This window comes from Hemiscyllium ocellatum, chromosome 11 (assembly GCF_020745735.1).
Source record: "Hemiscyllium ocellatum isolate sHemOce1 chromosome 11, sHemOce1.pat.X.cur, whole genome shotgun sequence".
NCBI classification, from domain to species: Eukaryota; Metazoa; Chordata; class Chondrichthyes; order Orectolobiformes; family Hemiscylliidae; genus Hemiscyllium; species Hemiscyllium ocellatum.
In genome coordinates, this window is record NC_083411.1 from 14,699,411 (window position 1) to 14,717,613 (window position 18,203).

Here is an 18,203-nt window from a genome sequence, read left to right on the forward strand (position 1 = left end):
AACATTGCTCACAGGTCCCTGCCTGAAACTCCCAACTGTTAAATCAATGAAAATAGGCCACCAAGTGGTATGAGTCATCCAGCAAAACACCAGCAAATTCTCACCAAACAACAGGCAATAACTGTCTTGCACTTTCCAGGCTGTGTGCTCGCTGATTCAGGCCTCCCATAAGCGTTTTTAAAGACTTTGACGCAAATAAAAATTAGTCACAGGTCGTGTTTTGTAGAGTAGAGAGCACGACAGCAACTAGAAATTGTAAGGTTGTAGATTTTATGCTGGGGAAATGGAGGCTGCATCTACAACCCTGAGGATAGGCAAGTGTTCGAATGGCTGGGCCAAGGCTGGCAGTTGTAATATGTTGTTACATGACAATCCAGCTGACTGGGTTGGTACACAGTCTGTCATCGCTCAGTGTAGCCTCACTGACTTCCCACTGTTATTTCTCCAGGTGGTGACGTCTGCACTGCTCTGACCCACATTAAGTGTGTTCTGAAACGTTCACTCTGATTTCTCTCCACAGAAGCTGCCAGTCCTGGTGAGCTTTTCCAGCAATTTCGGCTTTTGCTTCACATTGCCATTGCAATATAATCAGAAATACATATCAGTGCCAGTGCTTCAACTCACTGAGGATTACAGGAATTGTTTACAATACTGTCAGCTGTGCCACAGAGTCAGCATTCTCAAATCAAGTCAGATGTTCTTGATTCTATTTGATTTGAGCACAAAGGCAAAGGTTTTATTTCCACTGCTGTACTGAGGGAATGCTGCACTGTCAGGGGTTCTGTCTTTTAGTTGGAATATTAAATTACCTGCTTTCCCTCTAAGGTGGCCATAGCACTACTTGTCTTTTGATGGGGGTGTGTTTGGGACCTCAATTATAATGTCATTAGACTAGCAACCTGGATACCCAGTCTGCTACTTCTTGAGCACAGTTTCAAATGGCAACTGGTGGAACATAAACTCAGCAATGAAATATAAAGCTAGTCTCAGTAACAGAGACCATGAACCAATCCGATTCACTGATGTCCTTGAAGGAAGGAAGTCTGCCTCCCCTTATCTGGTTTGGCCTACATGTGACTCCAGACCCACTGCAAAGTGGTTGACTCTTAAACGCTCTGGAAATGATCTAGGAAGCCCTTCCATTCAAGAGCAATTTGGGAGAGGCAACAAACATCCCATGGAAGAATTACAGAATCAACTATTTAAAGAGAAGAAGAGTCCTCCCTCGCAGCTTGGACAATATTTCTTTTACTATCAACTTCAATAGAACAGATGATCTGGTCATTATTACATTCTTGTAGGTGGGAAAGAGCTTGCTGTGTAGAATCTAATTGGCTCCCATGTTTCCTATATCACAAGATACTTCAAAAAATAAATACTTAGCTGTAAAATGGTTTGAGATGTCTTGAGGATGTGAAAGACACTATATAAATGAAAAGCATTCTTTCTTTCAACTGTCTTACACTCTTTTTATTCTTTATCTTCTCATTTAACCCAGCCCTTTGGGCTTAGGCCTTCCAACAGCTACACTTCCAGCTATCTTTCCTTTCCCTATGAACATTGCAACAACAGATCAGAATTGGGGTGATGACTTAGATCCACCTTCTGATGTCCTCAGTTAAACTTGCAATAAGAGTTAGCAGCATGACACTAGTTTTCATGATAAAGCAAATGGAAGCAGTGTACATACTGTTCAGATAGTCACGAGTAACCGGGTCTGTCATTAGCATCTGATTCGACAGCAGCTTGTATACTTCTGCATGCTCTTGTTCTGGGAGGAAATTCAATATATTTTGGTCCACTAGATCTGACTGGTACAAAAGAAAAAGATGTTAGCTTTTCAACGAAACTTATGGACTCTCCTCCCTGTCTCCGTATAACTCCAGAAAAACGTCACATCTTTCTCTCATGCGGACTGCTGAATAAATCCTCCATTTTCCTGCACTTCCTCCTTAATAACTCAGCTCATTACTGCAAAGACTTTGTCTTTTTATTTTTCTGTGTATTTCATTGTATTTCACTGAAATGAAAAAGGAATTATTTTAAAACCAGGCTTTGTTTGGAAAATTACTGTATTCTTAAAAGTAAGTGATCCGACACACATCGTAAGCACAGTTTGCACAGCTACTGGTTTCAGCATTTATTGAAGTGTAGTTTGCAGATGAACTGGAGTCTAAGGTTTGTGTATAAATGGAGCTTTGGTTGCAATAAGTAGCAGAGGGTTATGTAGACTAGTGACTAGTTATGGATGAGAAAGCCTTTCTGCCTGCCAACAACAATGTAATTGGTTCTCAGGTAGTTGAATAACTTGGAGCTATGAAGAAGATAGTTAAAAGCTTCAGAGTCCCACCAGTTCAGTAACTGTCTCTGTTCTCTGTGGTAAAAGAAACTTTAAGCTTGAAAAAGCATGGCTTTTAATTAATAAGTCAGTGTCCATTTGTAACTGTGAGTAGTTTGCGCCCCTCCTACAAATATCTGAAGAAGGAAGATTGAGAAGCAGAATTCTGATAGAACAAGAGGCATCCCAGGAGATCCTGTGATGGAGATTACTCAACAGATTTCCCAGTTTACCTTCCACCCACAACACCTATATTTTATTTTGTCATGCCTGTGCCCATGTGTAAAGAGGGATTAGAGTTTAACCTTAAAGGTTGATTTTTCATAATTGCTTGGTTGTCGTCAGTCTGTTTATTTCTAATAAAAGGTCAACCTTGTTTATAAGTAAGAGCCTGGTGCATGTTTTCTGTCAAACTGGGTTTGAAAATCAGGTAAATTGGGGTACTCTGTGTATCTTTAACATTTTATGATGACTTTGGGAGTCTTGGGGCTTAATTTCTAGCGTACTAACTCAGTGATGTGAAACAATACTTGTACTGATAACAATCAGAGGCATTCATTTATTACAGATTATCACTATAGTGCAGAAAGAGGCCATTTAGCCCACTGAGTGCACACTAGCCTCTTGAAAAGCCGCCCCACCCCCCTCATAACCCTATATTTAGCATGGCCAATCCACCTAACCTGTATGTCTTTGGACTGTAGGAGGAAAATGGAGCACCCAGAGGAAACCCACACAAACACAGGAAAAATGTGCAAACTCCACACAGACAGTCACACAGACAGTCACGCAAGGGTGGAATCAAACCCAGGTCCCTGGTGCAGCAGCAGTAACCACTGAGCCCCCATGCCATCCCATTATGATTCCAAAGATGTGCAGGTTAGGTGAATTAGCCATGGGAAATTGCCCAACATGTCCAGGGTTGTGCAGGCTAGGTGGATTAGCCACGGGAAATGCAGGATGACAAAGATAGGGTAGGGAGTGGTGGGTTTGGTTTGTGATGCCCTTCAGAGAGTTGGTGTGGATTTGATGGGCTGAATGGCCTGCTTCCACACTGTAGAGATTCTATGATCCTATTCTATGATTATCTTGGCGTCACCTATTCTTCTTCATTTGCAAGCAATAAAATAAACAACTTTGAGTAGAACGGGATAAACCAATATGGAATAAAGGAAGAGAATGAGGCTCCTCGGGCCTATTCAGCCATTCAGTATCACAACATCGTTCACCCACATTTGATTCATATCTCTTATCATTCTAGTCCACTAAAATTGTATTTACCCCTGTCCTAGAGTATTATTTACCCCCCCCCCCCCCCCAGCATCTGCAGCCTTTTGGGAGAGATTTCTGGGCTTCTACTGTTCTTTAACTAGAAGATTGCTTCTTAAGACCATTCCTTAGAATCAGGGATAGTACCAGAAAATTGGAGAATTGCAAATGCCACACTGTTTTTTAAATAAAGTGTGTACAGGTAAACCCAGGAGCTGGAGGTCAGACAATTTTGCTTTGGTGGTGGGGAAACTTCTAGAAACAATAATTTGGGACAAACCAATAATCAGACGGACAGCTGTCAGTTTAATGAGGAAAGCCAGCATGGATTTCCAAAGGGAAATGATGTTCATCTGCTATTTTATGAAGACGTACCAGAGAGGGTTGATCAGGGCCATTCTGTTTATGTAGCGTGCATTGGACTTCCAAAAGCTGTTCAATACAATGGTACACAACAGACTTGTGATCAAAGTTATAGCTCATGAAATAAAAGGGCCAATAGAAACATGGATACAAAATTAGTTGAGTGACAGGAAGATTGTGGTTAATGGATGTTTTTATGGATTGTAGAAAGTTTTGTAGTACAGTTCCCCAGGAGGACCATGTTGGTTCCAATGTTGCTTTCGCTCAGGTAAATATAGTAATGGCTGAGTCCTTGGTGAACAGGGTACAATTTCAAAACTTCTGGATGGTATAAAATGTGGATGCAATGTGAACTGTAAGGGAGAAAGTTTCGAGCTTCAAAAGGGCATAGGCAAGTTGGTGGAGTGGGTGGAGAGGTGGCAGATGCAGTTTAATACAAAGAAATGTGAAGTGATTAAGTTTGGTAGGAAGAACAAAGACACAGGATAAAATCCAGGGCTCAAATCTAAATGGGGTGCAGGAGTGAAAGGTAAATATTTATAAGAATTTAAAAGTGACAAATCAGGTTGAGAGAACAGATAATAAAAACATACAGTTTTTCATATAATCTACAAATGACTACATGAGCAAGGAGCATGTTCACTGGCAAGGGCGATAGTGCAGCTTCAGCTGGAGTACAGTGGCTTCACTGCAGGAAGGATGTGAAGACCTCAGAGAAAGTGATTCACAAGAATAATTCAAGGGATAAGGAATGTCACTTCTGATAATCGACTGGAGACTTTAGTGCAGTCTTTCTTGAAGAAGAGAAGATGAACAGGTGATTTAATAGAAGGTATCAAAATCATGAGGGATCTGCAGAGAATAAGGAGGGAGGAACTGTTTCCACACATGAAAGGCTTAACAAAAAGAAGATGCAGATTGAAAAATAATTATCAAAAGAAGCAAAAACGTTAATGAGAAGAAACTATTTCCTGAATCAAATAACTGAGATCTGTCTGGAATGCATTGCCTGAGACAATTGTAGATATAGGTTCAAGTGCAGTATTCAAAACTGAATGAAATTGTCATCTGGAAGGAAGAATGTGCAAAGTTATGGTGAGAAGGCAAATGGCAGGAGGGAAATAAATGTTTGGGCAGCACTAATTAGCACTGCTTCACAGCGCCAGGGACCTGGGTTCGATTCCAGCCTTGGGAAACTGTCTGTGTGGAGTTTGCACATTCTCCCCGTGTATGCATGGGTTTTTTCTGGGTGCTCTGGTTTCCTCCCACAGTGTCCAGAGATGTGGTCAGTTAGGTGCAATAGTCAGGGGTAAATATAGGGTAGAGGGAAAGAGTGTGGGTGGGTTACTCTTCGGAAGGTTGGTGTGGACTTGTTGGGCCGAATGACCTGTTTCCACACTGTAGCAACTCTATTCTATTGAACCCATCAAGTGCAAGTGTGGACATGATGAGCAAAATGGTCCCTTTCAACTTGTACATATTTGTGATGCTTCGTTCTTGTGAGCCAATCTTTAATTTGAAGATATAACCACAGAGAATCCTGGAGAAACTCAGCAGTTCTTGCTCTCTCTATAGAGAGAGAAACAAAGTTAATGTTTTGAGTCTGGTGTGACTCTTCTTCGGAACTGTTCTGAAGAAACTGAATTGAAATGTTAACTCTGGTGATTCTGGTGAATCTACATTGCTCTGGCCCAAGGCTCGGACATTTTTTTATTCATTTGTGGGATTTGGGCATCATTGGCTGGCCAGCATCCATAACTTTGCACATTCTTTCTTTCAGATGACAATTTCATTCTGTTTTGAATACTGCAGTTGAACCTATATCTACAATTGTCTCAGGCGATGCATTCCAGACAGATCTCAGTTATTTGATTCAGGAAATAGTTTCTTCTCATTAACGTTTTTGCTTCTTTTGATAATTATTTTTCAATCTAGTGTCTTATATATGCTGGCCCTGATGAAGGGCTCCTGCCCGAAACGTTGATTTTCCTGCTCCTTGGGTGCAGCCTGACCTGCTGTGCTTTTCCAGAACCACTCTAATCTTGGCCAGCATTCATAGCCCATCCTTATTTGCCCCTGAGAAGATGGTGGTGAGCTGCCTTCCTGAATCGCTGCAGTCCACTTGCTGTGGGTTGACCCACAATGTCAGTAAGGAGGGAATTCCAGGATTTTGACCCAACAACTGTGAAGGAATGGCAGTATATTTCCATGTCAGGATGATGAGAGCTTGGAGGAGAACTTGCAGCTGGTGGTGTTTTCAAGTACCTGCTGCCCTTGTCCTTCTAGATGGAAGTGGTCGTGGGTTTGCAAGGTGCTGTCTTAAGATCTGTAGTGAATTTCTGCAGTGCATCTTGTAGATAGCACACACGGCTGCTACTGAGCGCCAGTGGTGGAGGGATTGAATGTTTGAATATGTGGTGTCAATCAAGTGGATTGCTTTGTCCTGGATGATGTCAAACTTCTTGAGTGTTCTTGGAGCTACACCCATGTAGGCAAGTGGGGAGTATTCCATCACACACCTGACACTTGTGCCTTGTAGATGGTGAATAGACTTTGGGGTGTCAGGAGGTGAGTTACTCACCACAGTAGCCCTAGTCCCTGACTTGCTCTTGTAGCCACTATGTTTATGTGGTGAATCCAGTTGAGCATTTGGTCAATGGTAACCCCAAGAATGTTGACAGTGGGGGAATTCTGTGATGCTAATACTGTTGAATGTCAAGGGTTAGTGGTTAGAGTGTCTCTTAATGGTGATGGTCATTGTCTGGCGTTGTGTGGTGTGAATGTTACTTGACACTTCTCAGCCCAAGCCTGGATATTGTCCAGATCTTGTTGCAATTGTGCACAGACTGTTTCAGTATCTGCGAATTCACAAATGGTGCTGAACACTGTGGTAATCATTGGTGAACATCCCCATTTCTGACCTTATGACAGAGGGAAGGTCATTGATGAAGCAGCTGAAGATTGTTGGGCCCAGGACATTACCCTGAGGAACTCCTGCAGAGATGTCCTGGAGCGGAGATGATTAACCCTCCACAACCACAACCATCTTCCTTTGTGCCAGGTATGACTCTAACCAGCAGAGTGTTTGCCCCCGAAACCCATTGATTTCAGTTTTGTCAGGGCTCCTTGATGACATAATGAGTCAAATGTGGCCTTGATATCAAGGGCTGTCACTCTCACCTCACCTCTGGTATTCAGCTCTTATGTCCATGTTTGAACCAAGGCTGTAATGAGATCAGGAGCTGAGTGACCCTGGCGAAACCCAAACTGGGCATCGCTGAGCAGGTTATTGCTGAGCAGGTGTTGCTTGAATGCACTGTTGATGAACCCTTCCATCACTTTACTAATGATGGAGAATAGACTGATTGGGTGGTAGTTGGCCGGGTTGAGTTTGTCCTTCTTTTTGTGTACAGGATAGACCTGGGCAGTTTTCCACATTGTCGAGTAGATGCCAGGGTAGTAATGTACTGGAAGAACTTGGCTACAGGAGAGGCAAGTTCTGGAGCATGTCTTCAGTACTATTGCTGGAACGTTATCAGGGCCCATTGCCTTTGCAGTATCCAGTGCCTCCAACTGTTTCCTGACATTACGTGGAGTGAATCGAATCGGCTGGAGGCTGGTATCTGTGATGCTGGGGACCACTGGAGGAACCCAGGATGGATCATGCACTCGGCACTTCTGACTGAAGATTCTTGCAAATGCATCAGCCTTATCTTTTACACTGATATGCTGGGCTCCTCGATCATTGAGGATGGGGACATTTGTGGAGCATCCTCCTCTAGTGAGTTGTTTAATTGTTCACCACCATTCACGACTGGATATGGAAGGACTGCAGAACTTCGATCTGATCTGTTGGTTGTGGAATCGCTTAGCTTTATCTATCACTTGCTGCTTATGCTGTCTGACATGCAAGTAGTCCTCTTTGGTACCTTCACCAGGTTGACACCTTATTTTTAGGTATGCCTGATGCTGCACTCTCCATCGAACCAGGGTTGCTCCCCTGGCTTGATGGTAATGGTTGAGTGAAAAACATACCAGGCCATGAGGATGCAGATTGTGCAAGACTACAGTTCTGCTGCTGTTGATGGCCCACAGCGCCTCATGGGTGCCCAGCTTTGAGTTGCTAGATCTGTTTGAAGTCTGTCCCATTTAGCACAGTGATAGTGCCACACAACACAGTGGACGTTATTCTCAATATGAAGGCAGGGCTTCGTCTCCACAAGGACAGTGTGGAGATCACTTTTACCTGCACTGTCATGGACAGATGCTTCTGCAGCCAACAGGTTAGTAAGGATGAGGTCAAATATGTTTTTTCCTCTTGTTAGTTCCTTCGCCACCTGCTGCAGACCCAGTCTAGCAGTTATATCCTTTAGGATCCGACCAGCTCGATCAGTAATGCTGCTGCTGGGCCACTCTTGATGGTAGACATTGAAATACCCTCACCCAGAGTACATCTTGCATCCTTGCCATCCTCAGTGCTTCCTTCAAGTGTTGTTCAACATGGAGGAGTACTGATTCATCAGCTGAAGGGGATAGTACACGATAATCAGTGAGAGGTTTCCTTGCCCAGATTTAACCTGAAACCATTAGACTTCATAGGGTCCGGAGTTGATGTCAAGGACTCTGAGAGCAACTCCCTCCCGACCGTATCCCATGGTGCCACCAACTCTGCTGGGTCTGTCCTGCTGGTGGGACAAGGACATATTCAGGGATGGTAATGGTAGTGTTATCTGTAAGGTATGATTCCATAAGAATGATTATGTCAGGTTGTTGTTTGACTAGTCTGTGAGACAGTTCTCCCAATTTTGGCACTAGGCCCCAAATGTTGCTAAGGAGAACTTTGCATGGTTGGCAGGGCTGTTTGTGTTTTTGCTGTTGTCTTTTCCAGTTCCAAGGTAGATGCCAGGTGGCCCATACGGTTTCGTTTCTTTGTTGTGACTTTCTAGTGATTGATTCAACCGAGTGGCTTGCTAGGCCATTTCAGAGGACAGTTAAGAATCAGCCACATTGCTGTGGCTCTGTAGTCACATGTAGGCCAGCTCAGACAAGAATGGCACATTGGTGAACCAAATGAGTTTTTCTGACAGTTGATAATGGTTTCAGGGTTATCAGTCGACTCTTAATTCCAGATTTCTTTTATTGACCATCTGCCTTGAAGGGATTCGAACCCAGGTCACCAGAACATTATTCTGGGTTTCTGGATTAATAGTCGAGCGATAATACCACTAGGCCATCACCTCACCAGTCAGGTATCTTTCTTGAATGATGCCCAACACTGATGGAGTCGGATCAATATTAATACTGAACACTGTGATAATCATTGTCAGCTTCTGCGCTGATCCTGATTTGGATCAGAATTCAGTGTGATAACACTTAATTCTTGTTGTCCCTGCAAACAACCTAAATTGATTTACTTGGCACTGACAGCATGTTCCCAAACTACATTATCATATGAATAAATTAGGAGAAACTTGCATTATTCAAGAGGTAGTTACAATTTCTATGAAACATCAAGTAGATGGGCTGAATAGTCTCTTTCAGGAGAGAAGTGAGTGTGGGGACACCTTTTTTAATTGAGTCATGGGATGCGGCTGTCACTGGCTTTGCCAGCATTTGTTACCTAATTGCCACGGGAAGTGATTGGATTTCTGGGGCCATCTCAGTGGACAATTCAGAGTTGAAGTGTTCAGCCATGAGGCGGTGGGCTTGATTGGTGCGGATTGGTCCAGAGATGTTCTTTGAGACTCTGAACTCCCCCTCCTACTCTGCCAAGGATATGCAGCTCCTCCATCGTCAAACCCTTACCACCCAACAACTGGATGAAGAATGCCTCATATTCTGCCTTGGGACCCTCAACCACACGGGATCAATGTGGATTTCACCAGTTTCCCCATTTCCCCTTCCCCCAAATTATCCCAGACCTAAGTTTCCAACTCAGCACCATCCTCTTGACCTGTCCATCACTTGCCCCATCCATCCACTCCACCCTCCTCTCTGACCTATCACCATTACCCCCACCTTCATCTACCTATTGCATTCTCAGCTATCTTCGTCCCCAACTCCATCCCCCTCCCATTCATCTCTCAGCACCCCGGCCACAAGCCTCATTCCTGATGAAGTGCCTTTGCCCGAAACATCGATTCTCCTGCTCCTCAGATGCTGCCTGACCTGCTGTGCTTTTCCAGCACTGCACTCTAGACTCTGATGTCCAGCATCTGCAGTCCTAACTTCTCCAAAGTTTCATAGTTGCTTATTGACATTATTAAACTTAACATTCCACTGTGGGTGCAAATTCACTCATACACACACGCACGCACATCCACACAAACATATGCACACACACAGACTCATACACATGCAGACGTATGCACACACACAGACGCATACACATACAGGTGGAGACACATGCAGCCGCAGAATTTTTAGCATATCATTTTCCTTCTCTGGTTCAAAAACATATCCGCACTCTGCTGCTAAAATGGAACATGTGTTCTTAGAAATGAATAAATTCAAGGTTTCCATTATGCTGTGAAAATGTCAATAAAATATAAGCAAATATTATACTGCAGCAATGATTTCATTTGGCAAGGTAACTGTCATGTAATTGAATTACTGAAGTCACATATTATTTCTCCAGACTTAGCCCAGTCATTGAATGTTTAAAAGAACATTGTCTTAGCAGAAAGGGTGAGAAACTAATATACAAACAACACAAGTTGCTGGGTGCTGGACCTAATGAGATGGTGCTGATGCAATGCTTAGGTCTTAGTTTCTAAATAATAAGTTTTAGAGCAACTTCGTGCAACATGTTGTTAAGACATGAGAACATCGGAGAATTCCCCAGGAAGCAGTACAGGGTGGGGGGTTATGCTAATAATATTGTTACTGATGGGTCCGCTCTTCACATCAGACCATTTAGGTAAGTTCTAATTCTGCATGTCTGAGCCCAAAGTGTGACTCTTTAAGATGTTTGAATATGTTAAAGATACTGCACATGTGACTTCAAATAATTCTAGCTGAACCATTTTGTGATTTCATCTGATATTCGCTTTCAAACTGGAATATTATGACATGTAAGGAGGTCAGTCAGCCCATCTTTCCCGTTTCAGTTCCATGAAGGAGCTATCCAATTAGTCCCAGACTTCCATTGTCATCCAATTATGACTTTTCAACATGGATCCAATTCCCCTTTGAAACTACTTCTCCCACACTTTCAGACAGCGCACTCCACCGTTGTTATTCCTGTCACTTGGTCAGAGCGTGAAGTGTAATTGTTAAAGTCCTAGAACTGCCTTTCAGTGGTCAGTCAAGTCAGCAGAGACCAGGGAGTGAAAGTGGAATTTATTTAAGTTCCAATATTCAATGTCTCACTGAGTCATACATCTAATAATGGAATTGGGATTTCATGGCAGTGTGTTGATGTTGTAATAGTGAAAAGAGTTAATTGCTAAACTGATGCTTCAATACTTCATTTCTTTAAGGAAGAATTTGTTGGGCGTGAGGTTAGGAATGAGATTTAAGGGTGAGAGAGATTGGACACAGGTGGTCTACTCTGTTATACAACACTATACATCTCTGCTCTCCAACAGGTCATAACTGAATATTGAAATTTGACTGGGACTTTGCACTTAACTGACTATCGATATCAAAGAGAACTTCACAGAGATCAATTACGTGTGCTTTGGTTACAGAATTGAGCAAATCCGTCAAAGAGGTAGGAATTGTTTTATCCCTTCTTTTGGCAGATTCCAAGTTCAGAGATGTGTTGGTAAGTCTGCCTAAATTACAAGAAAATACAACAAAGAAGCTGACAGTTCAGTCCAACTAGCCTGGGCTATTTTTCATGCTTCATAGGAGCTCCTTACATATTATCTCATCTAAATCCCATCAACATAACCTTCTAGGTGCTTAATTTAATGAATGGAACTGGATTTGAGCAACGTAATAAAATGCAGATGCTGGAGATCTGAAATAAAAGCAGAAATGCAACAGGTGGGAAGGGAAATAGTTAATAAGATCCCAATAAGATAAAACTGTCTGGTTTCACTGCTTTTGCAAGCAGATTTTATCTCATACGTGAGTGCTTGTTATCACCCATCTGTTTGCAGGACCACACATTTTGGTGATAGATTTAACAATCCACCACCCAGTAATTGCTTCAATAAGATTGTAATCTGTTGTTCAGGTTATCATTCTTTAACTGGGTCTGCTTGAGTAGATTGTCGAATAGTCTGGGGAGCAGTAAATCTGATCAAATCCACTACCTATCTCATTATTCTTTCTATTGTCTTGGGAATGAATGCATTTCTCGGAACTGTGCAGCCAACCTGCATTTTCCTCCAGGCTCATTTTCATCTGAGAAGCTGACTTTTTCAGAGTTCAGGGATTTCAATCTCCTTGTTAATGATGAGCTGTACACATTCTATTAACAACCTGTCTGACACCTTACACAAGCCCCCAGGTTTTCTGAGTAAACGCTGGGTGCTGAATGCTGTATAACAAATGACGGAAACCGAAACGCGTGGTGCTGAAAAAGCGCAACAGGTCAGGCAGTATCCGAGCAGCAGGAGAATCAATGTTTTGGGCATAAGCCCTTCATCAGAAATGTGAAGGGGAAGGGGGCTGAGAGGTAAATAGGGAAAGGAGGGGTGAGGCTTGGAGGGTAGCTGGGAAGGCAATAGGTAGATGCAGGTGGAGGGTGATTGTGATAGGTCGGTGTGGAGGGTGGAGCAGATAGGTAGGAGGAAGATGGACAGGTAGGACAGATCAAAAGGGCAGTGCTGAGTTGGAGGTTTGGATCTGAGATGAGGTGTGGTGAGAGGAGATTTGGAAACTAGTGAAATCGCTGTTGATGCCCTGTGTGGTTAAAGGGTGTCCAGTGTGAGTATCCACTCACTGTACAGTCAGTGTCTCAGTTTAATCAACTAGAGCTAGACGTCAGATGTCCCACGTCAGATGCCATATCACTTGGCCCTCACTCCTCCCGAGAACATCTTGACACCAAGAACAGCTATGAAAGAATACTACTCATTGGCTACAGTTCAGCCATCAAACACTATTTATCCCCTCGAGACTGATTACTAAACTTAGTGACCTTGGACTAAGCCCCACTCTCTGCAACTGGATCTTCAGTTTCCTGACCCACAGGCCACCAATTAGTAAAGACTGGGGACAATATTACGTCCTCACTAACACTCAATGCTGGAGCCCCCCCCCCCTCCCCAGGGGTGTGTACTCAGCCTCCTACTCGACTCACTGTATACCCATGACTGCGTCACCATATACCAGACTAATGCCATTTACAAGTTCACTGATGACACCACCATAGTTGGTCGAATCTCAGATGGCGACAAAACAGACCACAGACGGGAGGTGGAAGATCTGAAAAAATGGTGCACTGAGAACAACCTAGCTCTCAATGCCAACAAGACCAAGGAACTCATTATTGACTTTCAATGGGATGATACTCATGCCCCCCTCCACGTTAACAGCACAGAGGTGGAACGAGTGGAGAATGTCAATTTCCTGGCAGTGGTAATCCATAAGAAGCTTTCATGGATTCTTCATGTGGCCACACTGGCTGCAAAGGCCCAGCATCATCTCTTCTTCCTCAGGGAGCTGAGGAAATTTGGCATGACAGCAAATACCCTTGCCAATTTTTATAGGTGTGCAATCGAGAGCATTCTGTCTGGATGTATCACTACCTGGTATGGCAACTGTACCATTCAAGATTGGAGACAGTTACAGAGAGTGGTGAACTCGGCCCGGACAATCACAAAGGTCAACCTCCCATCGACAGAATCCATCTACCAGGCCCGCTGTCAAGGAAATGTAAAAGACAGAGGGTGGTGGTGGAGGGTTGTTTTTCAGACTGGAGGCCTGTGACCAGTGGAGTGCCACAAGAATCGGTGCTGGCCCTCTACTTTTTGTCATTTACATAAATAATTTGGATGCGAGCATAAGAGGTACAGTTGGTAAGTTTGCAGATGACACCAAAATTGGAGATGTAGTGAACAGTGAAGAGAGTTATCTCAGATTACAACAGGATCTTGACCAGATGGGCCAAGAAGTGGCAGATGGAGTTTAGATTAGATTACTTACAGTGTGGAAACAGGCCCTTCGGCCCAACAAGCCCACATGACCCGCCGAAGCGCAACCCACCCATTCCCCTACATTTACTCCTTTACCTAACACTATGGGCATTTTAGCAGGGCCAATTCACCTGACCCGCACATCTTTGGACTGTGGGAGGAAACCCACGCAGACATGGGGAGAATGTGCAAACTCCACACAGTCAGTCGCCTGAGTCGGGAATTGAACCCGGATCTCTGGCGCTGTGAGGCAGCAGTGCTAACCACTGTGCCACCGTGCCGCCCGAGTTTAATTCTGATAAATGTGAGGTGCTGCATTTTGGGAAAGCAAATCTTAGCAGGACTTATACACTTAATGGTAAGGTCCTAGGGAGTGTTGCTGAACAAAGAGACATTGGAGTGCAGGTTCATAGCTCCTTGAAAATGGAGTCGCAGATAGATAGGATAGTGAAGAAGGCATTTGGTATGCTTTCCTTTATTGGTCAGAGTATTGATTACAGGAGTTGGGAGGTCAGATGTTGCCAGGGTTGGAGGATCTGAGCTACAGGGAGAGGCTGAACAGGCTGAGTTGTCTGATCCTGGAGCTGAGGTCTCCGACGTGGGGAAGGTGGAAGAGGAGGTTGGCGGAGGAAACAGTTGATGTTTGAGGAGGTGGCTTGGTGGGAGACTCTGGATTCTTCTCACTGCTCCACATGCTTCACTTGGAGGCCTCAAACTGGTTAATGGCTTTGTGATGCTTCTTCACCAGTTTGTGTGTTCGAGGGTAAGTGATTCCCATGTGTCAGTGGGGGATGTTGGACAATAAGAGTGTCTTTATCAGGTTACCTCTGCCGTCCTAGTGATTACTTATCACTGTAGAGGTCAGAGTGGAGCACTTGCTTAGGCAACCTTGAGTCAGGATATGGCACACCCATTGCAATTGGTTGTGTGCAACTCGTGCCTCTGGTAGGTAAGTAATATCATTGACTCCCTTTCCAATCGGTTAGAATGTTCAGTATGATCAACAATTAACCATTTTCCAACCATGTGCAGTGACAGGCTCATTCATTAATCTCAGCTTTCCATTCATTCAGAGTTGCACTCTCTGTTGGAATCTGAATTGTTGAGAAATGTTTGAGAGTGTGCAGAGGAGATTTACATGAAGCTACTTGGGATGGTGGGTCTGAGCCATGAGGTAAATTTGGGTAGGCTGGGGCTGTTTGCATTGGAGGAGTGGAGATTCAGAGGGGATCTGATAGAGGTGTGTAAGATTACGTGAGACATAGGGAGGAAGGATAGGAAGGCATCTTTCCCATTAGTTAAGGAATCAATAACCACAGGACATAGATTTGCTGTAAATGTTACAACACTTAGAGGAGAGCTGAGGAAAGTTTTTTTTTCATTCAGAGGGTGGTAGAAGTCTGGACCTCGTTTCCTGAAAGAGTACTTGAGTTGGAACCTCCTGGAGTTTAAGGAGTATTTAGATATTTATTTGTATTGCTATAGCTCCCCATGGCTATGGCGCAAAGACAGAAAATGGGATTAGTTTGGCTCGATCTTTGTTGACTGGTGCAGACACAATGGGTTGAATGACCACCTTTTGTTTTATAAACATCTAAGAGTTTATGATTTAGATTGATCTTGCAAATTAGGTGCTGGCTTATTTGATGTAGTTATATGCGAGGTTTGTGAAGGTTTGTAGCTCAGGTTGAGGTTTAGGGTGTAGGTTTGCTCGCTGAGCTATGGGTTTGATATCCAGACGTTTCATTACCTGGTTAGGTAACATCATCAATAGCAACTCCCAAATGAAGTGAAGCTGTTGTCTCCTGCTTTCTATTTATATCTTTCTCCTGGATGGGGTTCCTGGGGTTTGTGGTGATGTCATTTCCTGTTCATTTTCTGAGGGGTTGATAGATGGCATCTAGATCTATGCGTTTGTTTATGGTGTTGTGGTTGTCAGGCCTCTAGGAATTCTCTGGCATGTCTTTGCTTAGCCTGTCCCAGGATAGATGTGTTGTCCCAGTCGAAATGGTGTTTTTTTTTCATCCATGTGTAGGGCGATGAAGGAGAGAGAGTCGTGTCTTTTTGTGGCTAGTTGGTGTTCGTGTATCCTGGTGGCTAACTTTCTTCCTGTTTGTCCTACGTAGTGTTTGTGGCAGTCCTTGCATGAAAATTTGTAGATGACGTTGGTTTTGTCCATGGGTTGTACTGGGTCTTTTAAGTTTGTTAGATTTTGTTTGAGAGTGTTGGTGGGTTTGTGTGCTACTAGGATTCCAAGGGGTCTCAGTAGTCTGGCTGTCATTTCTGAAACTTCTTTGATGTATGGTAAAGTGGTTAGGGTTTCTGGCTGTGTTTGTTGTGGTTTGTTCTTGAGGAATCTGCGCAGTGTATTATTTGAGTATTCGTTCTTCTTGAATACGTTGGCACTCCAACCACAACACCATAAACAAACGCATAGATCTAGATACCATCTATCAACCCCTCAGAAAATGAACAGGAAATGACATCACCACAAACCCCAGGAACCCCATCCAGGAGAAAGATATAAATAGAAAGCAGGAGACAACAGCTTTGCTTCACTTGGAGGTCGCCACTGATGATGTTACCTAGCCAGGTAATGAAAGGTCTGGATATCAAACCTACTACAGCTCAGCGAGCAAACCTACACCCTAGATGTAGTTATATATCAAACTGAATGTTGTGGAATTTTAAATCAGTGTTTTTTTTCTCAAACTGAAAGTTTCTGCGCTACTTAAAATCATTTGGTTAAGATGCTGTATTTACTACTTCATGAATTTCTTACGGAAGTTAAAATAAAGTAGCAATAAAAATGGAAAATTATGCATTTCAGTCCAAGACAATTAATGTTGTAAAACCTCAAGGTGGAAATATTCAAGGGAGCAATCAAAAGCATATCAGCAACATTACGAAAATTATGAATGAATCGCATAGGCTTTCAGTCAAAGCTGTGGAACAAAGAATTCTCACAGTTGAAAGAACGTCCACCTTGACTGTAGCTGCTCAATGCAGTCTATTCACAGCTACAGAATAAAGCACATTAACAGGAAAAACACCAGCTGGTCAAAGTCAGTCTGCATTCTGCTTTGTCTCATGTGACCTTACAGGTTCTCCCTTATCCAAACTGTGCAAGATTATAAATGCAAAAAGAGGGAACCTCACCGAATAATTCTGTAATGCTTACCGGTAAATGCCCGAGCAATGAAGAAACACTGTCGGAGATATAAATGATGTTTCCGTCAGCGGTAAGTGCAATAAGAAACCCATCTAAAGCCTAAATAGAAACAAAATTAAAGAAAAAGTGTTAAAACACCACCCAAGTGACATTTACATTTCTTTCTGCTTATGAGCAAGTGAGGCAAATTTAAGAACACTACACCAGCAAATGCAAAATTGCCCGTAGTGTTAGGTGAAGGGGTAAATGTAGGGGAATAGTCTGGGTGGGTTGCTCTTTGAAGGGTCGGTGTGGACTTGTTGGGCCAAAGGGCCTGTTTCCACACTGTACTAATCTAATCTAAAATGTCTGGATGGCAGAAGAAATAGGTCAATTATACCTCGATATCTGTGCCCATGTGATAACTTATACTTGATCAGCCAACTTCGTGACATGCAAAAAAAAGGGGGTTTGTCATGTTTAAAAGTTTCCTAAGCTACTGTCAGATCTACCCATATAGAACTTCCTTTCCCCTCACTCATCCAGAAAAATGCAGCCTAATTACTGAAATTCAGTTATTTTAGCTGCAGATTGGCACAGCTAAAGATTGGGGACCCTAATGTGTATACAAAGGGGTTGCTGCAGTTTAAGCAACTAAAACAATGTAGTGTTAAACATTAAAAAGCATGGCACACTCTAGTAAGTTTTGTGCTGTTTGTCCCGATAGGAATAGCCTACCTGTTAGGACATGGTTTGCATGATTATCTAGCAGCAGTTGGAAGTATCTCAAACTCGAGTTAGAGATCTTTCTTGGCAGACTGTATTAATGTTCACCAAAATGTTAAAATTCACACAGCACCAGGTTTATTTGGAAGTGCTAGCTTTCAGAGCACTGCTCCTTCATCAGGTAGCTGTGGAGGAGGATCATAAGACACAGAATTTATAGCAAAAGATTACAGTGTCATGCAACTGAAAGGATATATTGAACAAG

The 18,203-nt window shown here is 43.2% G+C and overlaps 1 protein-coding gene across 1 annotated transcript in view; it reads right to left on the reverse strand.

The window, feature by feature from the left end:
* The window catches only part of npas2 (neuronal PAS domain protein 2), a 96,894-nt gene that overhangs the window by 64,331 nt on the left and 14,360 nt on the right, over positions 1 to 18,203 (reverse strand). The window contains exons 4-5 of the mRNA XM_060832314.1: positions 17,243 to 17,332; positions 1,691 to 1,811 (exon numbers count right to left, since the gene is read on the reverse strand). Of these exons, the coding sequence (XP_060688297.1) occupies positions 1,691 to 1,811; positions 17,243 to 17,332 (211 nt within the window). The remainder of the gene's footprint in view (positions 1 to 1,690; positions 1,812 to 17,242; positions 17,333 to 18,203) is intronic.